A 10722-nucleotide genomic window follows, 5' to 3' on the forward strand; every position below is an offset into this window, starting at 1 on the left:
TGGGCAGGAATCACGTCCCATTCTTTTATTTCAGAAAGGAGGGCAGAGATAGGAGCTCAGAATGAAACAGAGCCAGACTCACAGGTCCCACCCAGGCAGGTAGGGCTGCTCTGGGGAGGGGTTCCCAGGGGGAGGCACTTTAGGACACTTTGGCTGGGCCCTGGCTTCCACAAGGGACAGCCCTGTGTTGGGAAGACCTGTGGGAGGTTCAGCCTGAGCCTGCTAAGTGCTAGAGTTGCTGTCACAAGTCTCAGCCCCAGGGACCCAGGAGGGCCTACCCTAAGCCTGGGTCCGCTTGAGGTCTGGCTGGGAAGATGTAGGTAACTAGCTCCTGAGTGCCCAGATGGGCACAGGACATGGACACAGGCTGCAGGCTCCCTAGGAAGCCTAGCACAAGAACAGACTTATAGAAAACGTCCTCAGTAAAGCCCTGGTCCCCAGCCTCGCCTGTCCAATACTGCTTACTGAAGAAGCTTATGAAACAGCTGACTCAAGAGTCCCGTCCTGGGGAGTCCCAGGGGCTCCGAGTCCCCAGGAGCCAAGCCGGCAGGCTGGTGGGGTGACTACTTCTTCACAATTTGGATGACGTCCTCATGCTCCATGGTGTGAGTCAGGCCTACCCGCTGCGGGCTGTACTTGGTGCTGGTACCCTGATGGAAGGGTGCAGAGGGCACATGTCAGTCTCGGGATGGCCAAAGAAGCAGGAAGACAGCAGGGTGTGGGGGAGGAGGTAAAAGTCAGAGAAAGTAGGGGCCTCCTGCAGCTCAGACTCTGTGGGTCTGAACAGTGAAGTATCCCACGTAGTCTTGGAGGTGGAGAGACCTACTTCCAGCTCAGGTTATTCATGGCGTATGGCAGTCAGACATGAGGGTCCCCATGCATAAGGGCAGGGATGTTGGACAAGGATGTTGTGCTGAACCTAACCCTGGGACTGTTGGGTCTAGCCTCCCACCCAGCTCCTGCCCAGACTCACCCACACCAAGGCATACTTGAACTGGCTGGCCAATGACCGATGGATGCGGTGGCACTAGGGGACAGAAAAGTCAGGGAGATGAGGCTCGTGGTGAGCAACCATCCCTGGTGAGGGGCTTTGACAGCCCAGGCCATGAGTAAAGGCAGACCACGGACCCCACAAGCATGAGCCCTTGCTCCACCCCACCACCCACGCCCAGCTCTAAGTGGGTTTGAAATGGCACTCAGGAACATTTCTGCAGGTAGTAGCCCTCTGCCTGTCTTTCCCGGACAACTAGATAAAGTTCCCTTAGAAAAGGTCATGCCAGGCGGTGGTGGTGCACGCCTTTAATCCCAGCACTCGGGAGGCAGAGGCAGAGGCAGGTGGATCTCTGTGAGTTCGAGACCAGCCTGGTCTACAAGAGCTAGTTCCAGGACAGGCTTCAAAACCACAGAGAAACCCTGTCTCGAAACCTCCCTCCCACAAAAAAAAAGGGAAAAAAAAAGAAAAGGTCAAAAGGTCATGCAGGCTTTCAGAACACCCACCAAGGCTTTGAGTCCTAACTGTTTGGTCACTGGCTTTCAAGCCTCCTGACTCCAGCTGTGGCCTACAGCATCTTGTATTCCCTGTCCGTTCCTTTCCTGAGCCCAGACTAACCCCTCAATGCTCCTGGGTGGGTTAAAGGCCACAGGAAGACCCTGAGCGAGGCAATGGTGGAGCACAGTGGAGATGGCTGTGCAGTGTCACCCCCATCCCGTGCGCTCAGACGTCTTACAGATTCAGGCCTGCAAGAACATTTCCTGAACAGATATGGTAAGTCAACTGACTGAAGGTGATTGTTAGTAACAGACAAACAACCAATTCCTAACTCCCTATCTCAAGGACAGAGATGAACACTGTGGCCTAGAGGTCAGCTCTGGCCTACAAATGTGTTTTTTAAGCTCAGTTTGGTCAGATCATTAAAAAAAAAAGCCACCAGCAGTCTGAAAGTGCAGCCCCATCTCTCCTCATAGGACAGAAAACCCTGACAGCCAGCATTCCCCTTCTGTGTCTGACAGAAAGGACACGTGCAGCAGGCCTGTTTACCAGAGGTTCACCAGAGGCCTTTTTCACAAGAGCGGCACTTTCCTGTAATCCTTTAAGAAAATGCATAGCCATGCCTTTAATCCCAGCACTCAGGAGGCAGAGGCAGGAGGGCCTCTGAATTTGCAGGCAGCCTGGTCTACAGAGGGAGTTCCAGGGCAGCCAGGGCTATACAGAGAAACCCTGTCTCGAATTTCCCCTCCCCTCGAAAAAGCAAATGTATCAGAGAAGGAAAGGGCAACCCTCAGTCTTCTGCTCCCGGGCTCCCTGCCTCTCATACACAAGGCCACCAAGTGCTCACCGGCAGGGCCAGGGCAGGTGTATCACAAAGGCCCTAGAGGTCTGTCATCCCCCAGAAGAGGGACTGAGGCACTGGATGAAGAGTTGGGAGTGCCTGCAGGTTTGGCTGGCTCTTCTGGTCTCAGCCAGCACCCAGTCTGTAATCCAGGCCTCAGGGCAGGAGCAGGCTTCTTTCTCACAGGGAAGATTTCTCTAGGACAAAGTCCAGGCTCTGAGCAAGGGTCAAAGGTCTCTCCCACCCACTGGCCTTTTCTCCTCACCTTTGCTCCTGCCTCTGGCCCTTTACTTCTTTCCTGAAACATACCACACCCTTCTCTTGCTGGCCCGTTCTTCCTACCATATATGGTGACATCTGATCTACTCTAGACATCAGCTGGATCCAAAGCAGAGCATGCTCTTCCAGAAGGGCCAGCACCTGTGTCTAGAGCCACAGCAGGGGGCACTACAGCCACAGCTCAGAAGAGACTGAAGTAAATGCTCTCAACTCTCCTTAGCCGTGACTGTGGGCCCAGAAGAGGTGACTAGCCTGCCGGCATGTCTAAGTGACACAAGGACCCTGTCGGCTCCAGCTAGACTTGCCAGATGAACACTGTATGAGACTGAATACATTCTGAGGGAATGCAGGAATAGCTGCTTCCCTGCCTTCAGAGACCAGGTCCTGAGAGATAACAGGGCCGGGGAGAAACAAAACCTAAGAAAAGAACTCAGGAACTTGACTGTGTGGCTGAAGCTATGTAGGGTGGGTGTGTCAGGCAGCAATTCCAATGGGGTAAGGCATCTAAACCCAGAATTCCCTGCCTAGGATGCTCCTTCAAGTCTGTTCAGACTCCAGGGCATCTCAGTTCATACCCTCCAAACTTCTTCCTGAAGTACAGGTGAGCATTCCACAGCCCATGACCCACACCCAGCTGCTGAGCTCTGGGGCCAGGAGCCTGACATCATGGCTACCATCTTTGGTGCTAATGTTCAATGAGTCCGTGGGGGAGCAGTCAGTCACCCTGGGCTCGGGCAGTTGGGGAATAAGGCAGAATAGCTAGGCCCCAGGAACTCTTGGGGACATACAGGAAGTGGCAACTCTGAGCAATGGCTCTGCTACCAAATGGGAGGAAGAGACTGGTTGAAGGGCCTTTCCCAGGCTTAGTTCCATATATACCGGAGAAACTGGAATATAACAACCAAACACCCTGCAGCACTGGACGCAGAGACAATGGCACCTTCTTAGTGCTAGGTGGCCAGCTGAGCCTTATTTAATGTGATCTAAGCCACCCTGCGGTTGTTACCCTACCTTACAGGACAGGAAATGAGACCCCCCACCTCCACAGCTCATCTCACTGGAGGAACCTATCTCAGTGTAAGCCTAGCCTGCCTTACGTCATCCCCCTACCCTGCTGGGACAAACAGCTCAGAGAGCCCGTTATTCTGTCCATTCAGGTAGGCCTCAACTTACCACATGTTCAACAGAGGCCCCTTTCCGGAGAATGATGGCATCTGTGAAGTCTGGTCTCTCTGTAGGGAGATGGAGGCATGTCAACCAGTCTTTGCCTGTGCTGGGTTGGGCACCGGCTACCGAGACCTTCTCCTATCCTCGCTGCTTGCTATCTGGCATACCCTCAGCATGGAACCTTGTGCTATGTCACTCTGTCACTCATCAGAACCCAGAGAGGAGTTGCTGGATAGGCAGAATGGGTGAATGGGCAGGGAGTGGGTGGATGCTGAAGCCTAGGTGGGAAGCTATAGCTCTTCCCAGCTTACAAGGGCAGAGGTACCACAAACTGCTCAAGGTAACCTGGGCTATGTGAGCATGTATGTACAAGGGATGAAGACAGAGTAAGGGGCCTAACAAAGGGCCTGCTACTGTGGAGAGAAAGCAAGAGAACAAGAATGCTGTAGCCAGTAGGGACATGGTGCAGCTTCCGGACCAGCTAACCTACAGCTAGCATCTCTGCCACATGGGCCTAGGCCAAGCTCCTCTGCTCTAACAAACTGGCACAAGGACCTCCGGGTGGCACAGCAGGCTGATAGCCCTGGGAAAGCTGGGGAAGGCTCAGCCATCTCTGAGCTGTTGTTCTCAACTTACGTCCTCTTTTCTTGGTGTAAATGCAGGTGAGGGCCAGGTACTCCCAAAGCATTTCCAGCAGGTAGTCCAGGTTCAGCTTCATGCCGCAGCTACAGGGAAGGCAGTGTCAGGCAGGCAGGGCCCTGAGGCTCAGAGGCCACAGTCTCTACTGTTGGAGAGTACTACCAAGGTCAGTGTGGCCCTGCCATCATTGCTAGACACAAGCAGAGTTTCATGATGGCAGCTGTGCCTCTGGTTACCCAGCATCATGACTAATGGAACTTAGCATCCCCCTGTGGCTCAGCCTGGTTGTGTGATAGGGACAGAGGCCTGTTGTACTGGGACTGTGGACATGCTCACTTTTCCCTAAAGAGGACAGATAGGCTGCTTAAGGCCCAGGGCTACTCACAGGTATTTCAGAATACAGAAGGAAGAATCCAGGTTTTGGGACAGCCAGACCCAAGTGGCCCTGAGTGCTGCGCTAAGTACAAGCAGGGAGAGGTGTCCATCTCCCATACCAAGGAGGAGTATGTCCTAGGCAGTCAAAGTATCTGGGAGGCAGGGAGGGATTCTGCCCTTTGCAGTAGCTGCAGGGTCTAGGAGGCAGCCCTCAGCTGTCACCTACTCGTCAGAACACTTGGTTTGATTGAGGAAGGCAAAGAAACAGAGGACTTAGTGTAAACCCCCTGAGAAGGAGCCCCTAGCCGGGTGGCACTGGGAAGTGAGCCAGTGACTGCTAGTCAGAGTCACCCTTCCTGTAACCCCTAGGCTTTAAACTTGCCTTTGGGAGGAGATGCTAGGTTATGTGAACTCACACAAGCTAGAGGTCTAGCTCTCCTCCGAGCTGAGGTGGCCAGCCAGCAGGCCTATCTCCAGTGGTGAGAACTCTCAGAAAGAAGGAGCATGGTGGCACATGCCTGTAATCCCTGTACTAGGGAGGCAGAGGCAGGAAGATCTCTGAGAGTCTAAGGCCAGCCTGGTCTATCTACACAGCGAGCCCCAGGACAGCCAGGGCTATGCAGAGAGACTGTTTCAAGACAGACAAACAAGCAACCAATACTCAGCAAGGAGAACAGAGGGGCAGGAAGCCACGTTCTTACCTGATAACGACACTGTTGGGCTTTCGGGCTAGACGATCTACTTCTTCCATGGAGATCTGGTCGATTTTGTTGTACACCTGAGATTGGATAGTTGGGGTCAGGCCAGGGACATGGCCTCAAATGTTACACCTGCCCATGGGCCTACTCCCCTCAATGCCTCTGGATAGAGGAGACCCCCTAAAAGGAAAAGCTAGATGGGCTGGAACCCTGGTTCCAAGCTCTTCATGCCTCTAAGACTCCAGCAGTCACTGAGGCAGGAGGTGGGCTGGGGAGAACCCTAGCTTTCAGTTCCTCTCAGAAGACTACTGAGGTAGGTGGGAACAGTGGGTGGTAGCTACCTGGGTCACTGCAATGCAAGAGATGCACTCAGAGGAAAAGTCACGTGACCTGGGCCAGGGTGCCCCTTCCTCACAGGCAGCCTGGGCCACCACACCACTTACATATAGGCAGGGCATATACACCCGGTTGCCCACGATCACATCAATGAATTCATCCGGAGAGCAGTCTTCTCGGAAGAGTACTTCAGCATTGAAGATCTCTGAGTAGCTCAGATTAAGGACAAGCTGTGTACTGGCATCCCCATGTATCTTTTAGTGAGGAACCAAGCAATAAAATGTAGTGGCCTTAGAGACTTGGTCACAATCTGCTTTTGTTCAAAGCTCTCATTTCTATTCTCTAAATCACAAAATATGAAAAACAAAAGATGACTTCAATTTTGGCTGTCAGGCAGTGGAATTGCTCCTCAAGCCCAGGCTGTCCTAGAGCACCAACGGGAAGGTGGTGGTGCCATCCGGCCCCGGCTCGGTCTGACTCACTGGTATCTCTCGCCTCAGGAACCCTGGCCCATGCTCTAGCACCCGCAGGTGCATACAGAGCTCCTGCTCCTTCTCCAATCCAGAGAGCCCCAGTCCTCAGGACAGTTTCCCAAACGTCTTGTCTTTCTTCTGGATGTCACCTGGCCATCTGGCCATCCACGAAGAGCCAGGAAACCAACTGCCAAGGATACTGTACTCATGCAGGATGAGCTGCACCAGCTTCTCCGAGCACTGTGTCAGTGTGACCGTGGAGTTAAAGGAGATGCCGCCACCTTTCTTGGGCTGAACAAGAGAGAGGCAGGGACAGCTGCTGCTGAAGGGGCAGCAGCACCAGCCGTCCATCCCTTGCCGAGGGCCCTGGGTAGTGTGGGCATACCTTGAAGTAGATATTGGGCTTGTGCTTGTTCAGGCGAATACCCACAGACTCCAGCTCCTTCTCCAGCAGGGACCTAGGCAAAGTCCTAGCCTTCAAAGGACTTATAGCTTTATAAGTCCTTTATAGTTCCCAAGAAAGCCATATAGCTTCCCCATGGCCCAGGCAGCACTGCTTGCATAGAATGAAGCCAGCTCCCTCCCCTAGCCCCTTCCCTAGCAACCCAACAGCCCAAAGTTATAGTGGAGCTTCTAAAACAGAGGCTAGACCTTGCCTTCGTGGGAGCATGGAGGAGGGTGAGGAGCTCTCAGGGGCCTACTGCTAGGGGCAGACTGGTGTGCCTCTGGCAGTAGGGTGGGCAATAACCAAGGTTAGGCTGTGTCCCTTGACCAGAGCCTAAGATCTCCAATCCTATCTGGACACCACCTATAGGAGAGGACACCTAGGCCTGATGGTGCTAGGTTAGATACAGATCCCTTGAGACAGAGATACACCGGACCATCACTGGCCCTGCCCTGTGGGTTCCCCTGCCCTGCTGCACAGACCTCTGCACATCTCCCTTGGTGGCATCCAGCATCATGACGACAACATCGGCTGTGCGTGCTACAGCAATCACCTGCCGGCCACGGCCTCGCCCTGGACAGGTAGAGGGAAGGATGCGCCTCAGTAAGGCACAGGCAAGAGGTGGGGCAATGTGACTGTGCAGTCTGAAATACCTTAGACTCCAGTTCCTCCAAGACCCTCATCATTCCTGTTAGAGTCCACCCTGTGCTATGATTTTCCTGGCACTTGGGGAGAATCTATGAGCTGTTAATTCATGGAGACTGGCTTAGTTATTTATGTTCTTTGAGACAGGGTTCACTTACATAGCCTAGGCTGGTCTTGAACTCATGATCTTTCTGCCTCAGCTTCCTGAGTGCTAGGAATACAAGTGTGTACCACCTTAGCCCAGCTAAGACTGGCTCTAGAAGTCACCACCTTAAGTGGAATGACAGGGTGATAATGACCTTTCTCCCCTTCCTGCAGTAGGCCCAGCCAGGCTTCATGAACACTATCTCATTTGCTCCTTCACATAGCTGTGAATTTGGTACCACTCTGTCCATTTTAAAGATCAGGAGACTATGGCGTGGCTTGCATACATCAACCACTGGACCAAGACCATAAAGTGAATATGGCAACAGCATCTGAACTGCAGTCTGTCCTGTCTGGAAAGTAAGGGTACCAGGACTAGAGATCCAAATGTGATCTCCATGACTCCCCCTCCATTTCAACACTCAATGACAGCGCTCCAACCTGCCCCCCACCCGCCTGCCCTGCTCCCACCTTGCGCTGCTCCTTCAATGATTCCAGGAAGGTCCAAGAGCTGGATGTTGGCACCTTTGTACTAGGAAGCAGAAGAGAAGGGTGAGGCAGGGCTGGGCCACTGTGGTCAGGAGCCTGCCTGGGTTTAGGCACCTACAATGGGCCCACACTGGTACCAACTGGGGCCAAGTTTGGGCCTCATCACCTAAGAGCTGCAGCTGCCTGGAAGAGCCCACTGAGCACATTGCTGAGTAATCAATAAATCACGTGGAGCCACAGGCTCCAACACCTGCTACCCAGGCAAGCACGGCCCGAAGGCTGAAACTTTACAGGGTGGAAAGAACCAAGCAGCCAGCCGTCAGGGACCAGATGTGTAGGGGGCAGAGAACAGAGGGGCACCAGACAGAGCTGCCATGGATGGGCCAGATCTACTGGGACAAGGTGGAGCTCTAGGCCAGCCAGGCACTGCTCAGGTCCTAAGAAGGGCCAGCACTGCAGGGCGTCCCCACATGGGGCAGCTCCCTGAGGTGCTCACACAGCGAGCACGTCACAAGTATTAACACAAGCATACCTCTTTTGGGTAGGGCCCAGCACACTCCACTTACTTCGATGACTCCAGGGATGCACGTCAGGGTGGTGAACTCGTAAGATGCAGCTTCGCTGGCTGTAGAGGTCATCAGACTCAAGAAGGTGGACTAGGAGATAAAGAAGGCTACTGCCCTAATGAGTTTTAACTCAGACTCCTAGGCAAGTTCCTATGGGGTGAGGGCTGCCTGGGCAGACAGAGAAAGCTTCCTTGACCTTAGCCTGGGGACCTGAGTACAGAGAGTGCCTACTCAGAGGAGGGTGTGGTCTCTAGACTACAAACGTGGACTGGCACAGGAGTCCATGCTCTTTGGAAGCCTCACGCCTGTCTCAGGTGAGAGACCTGGTTCCTAAGATTTCCCCTCCTGTACCAGCAGCCTTTCTCTGGCCTACTGCCCTACTGAAGCCAGAATTCTTCCTTTTTTTTTTTTTTTGGAACCCCGTCAGGGAATTGAAGCCAGAATTCTGAACCTGCTGCTGCTCTGGCAGTGTGATGGGAGTTTCACATGGTTCTGACAGCAGTGGCTGCCACTATACCCAACAATGACACTAGAGGCTAACTTTGGATACATTCCTGGTGCTAGATCAGATGGGTCACCCTGCAAGGCAGGTGGTATCTGCCACAGGACTCACTAGGGACATGGCTTTCTTTCATAGACACACTAATTACAGAGGGAAAACAAAACAAATCCTGCCATAGCAAGCGCTGAAGGGAGCAGTGGCTGTTACTTAGCCCCTTCTTTGGTGGACTGCTTTGTGATGGATTCAGGAGCTGACCCAGCCCCTGGTGCAGCCCCGGACTGAGCTTGCAGGCCTGCTTCCGAGCAGCCTCCTGCGTCCATCTTTGCTCTGCTCTGTCATCTGTATACCAGTAGTCCTGCTAAAAAGTAAGTCAGCACCTTGGTCTTGGTTTCTGCAACGATTCTCTCAAAAAAGGAAGAAGGCGTCCTTGGAGAAATGGCAGCTCCTAGGCTAGGGCGGGAAGTAGATCAGAGCAGACAGGCCCCGGAGCCAGTCTTGGCTGGAGGAACACAACTGTGGGAGCATGCTGAAGCAGGCGAACAGTCCAAAGCAAGGACTTCATGCAAAACACCTAAGCAGCACTTCACCCAAATGTCAAGAACATCAAATTGGGCTGGGGCTATGGCTCAGTGGCAGGTGGCTGCTATCTCCAGCACTGAAGGGTATTTTTTTTTTTTTTTTTTAAAAAAAGGGACCAGGACCAGGGAATTAGCTGAATCAGTATAGTGAGGCAAACCTAAGTTTGATCTTCAGCACCCATGTAATGAAGCCAGGTGTGGTCCTATAATCTCAGCACTTGGGGTTGGGTAGGGGATGTGGAGATGGGGGAATCCTTGGGGTTGGGTCAGGAAGCCTAGCTTACCTGGCAAGGTCCAGGCTAGTGAAAGGTCCTGTCTTCAAAAACATGATGGAAAACCCAAGAAATGACACCTGACATTGTCCTAACCTTCACAAGTACACACATACATGTGTGCACAAACACCCTCATGCACATGTACTGATGATGCACACATCAACATGTGTAAGATAAAACTAAAAATCAGGACCAGATACAGTGGGCACAACTTTAATTCCAGCAATCAGGCAGCAAAGGTAAGCAGATCTCTGTGAGCCGGAGGCCAGCTTGGTCTACAGAGCCAGGTCAGGCAGAGCTACAAAGTAAGACTCTATCTCAAAACAACAAGGAAACAAAGAGTCAAAATCAAAGCATGCTGAAGCTGCCTAGAGTTAGGGAGACATGACAAGTGAATGAGATGGGGGAGTCCAGGTTGGTAGGGAGAAATCAGCTCTGAATCAATCTGGACACAATGACAGCAGCTTGACATTGATACATGAGTTGTAACAAGGGTGCTGTCCTTATGTAACAATGTTACCAATAAAGAAACCTGCTGTAGGCCCGGCTGTAGTGGCCCACGCCTTTAATCCCAGCACTCGGGAGGCAGAGGCAGGTGGATCTCTGTAAATTGGAGGCCAGAGAGCTAGTTCCAGGACAAGCTCCAAAGCTACAGAGAAACCCTGTCTCGAAAAACCAAAAAAAGGCCGGGCGATGGTGGCGCTCGCCTTTAATCCCAGCACTCGGGAGGCAGAGGCAGGCGGATCTGTGAGTTTGAGACCAGCCTGGTCTACAGAGCTAG

At 52.9% G+C, this 10722-nt stretch overlaps 1 protein-coding gene across 1 annotated transcript in view; it reads right to left on the reverse strand.

Moving 5' to 3' along the window:
• Drg2 (developmentally regulated GTP binding protein 2) overlaps window positions 1-10722 on the reverse strand; it is a 13555-nt gene continuing 2833 nt past the window's right edge. The window contains exons 3-13 of the mRNA XM_005349943.2: window positions 8587-8676; window positions 8003-8063; window positions 7225-7315; window positions 6683-6755; window positions 6498-6588; window positions 5932-6029; window positions 5492-5568; window positions 4413-4501; window positions 3783-3841; window positions 974-1027; window positions 1-650 (exon numbers count right to left, since the gene is read on the reverse strand). Coding sequence (XP_005350000.1) covers window positions 564-650; window positions 974-1027; window positions 3783-3841; window positions 4413-4501; window positions 5492-5568; window positions 5932-6029; window positions 6498-6588; window positions 6683-6755; window positions 7225-7315; window positions 8003-8063; window positions 8587-8676 — 870 coding nt within the window. The 3' untranslated portion in view covers window positions 1-563. The remainder of the gene's footprint in view (window positions 651-973; window positions 1028-3782; window positions 3842-4412; window positions 4502-5491; window positions 5569-5931; window positions 6030-6497; window positions 6589-6682; window positions 6756-7224; window positions 7316-8002; window positions 8064-8586; window positions 8677-10722) is intronic.

Source organism: Microtus ochrogaster, chromosome 7 (assembly GCF_000317375.1).
Source record: "Microtus ochrogaster isolate Prairie Vole_2 chromosome 7, MicOch1.0, whole genome shotgun sequence".
NCBI classification, from domain to species: Eukaryota; Metazoa; Chordata; class Mammalia; order Rodentia; family Cricetidae; genus Microtus; species Microtus ochrogaster.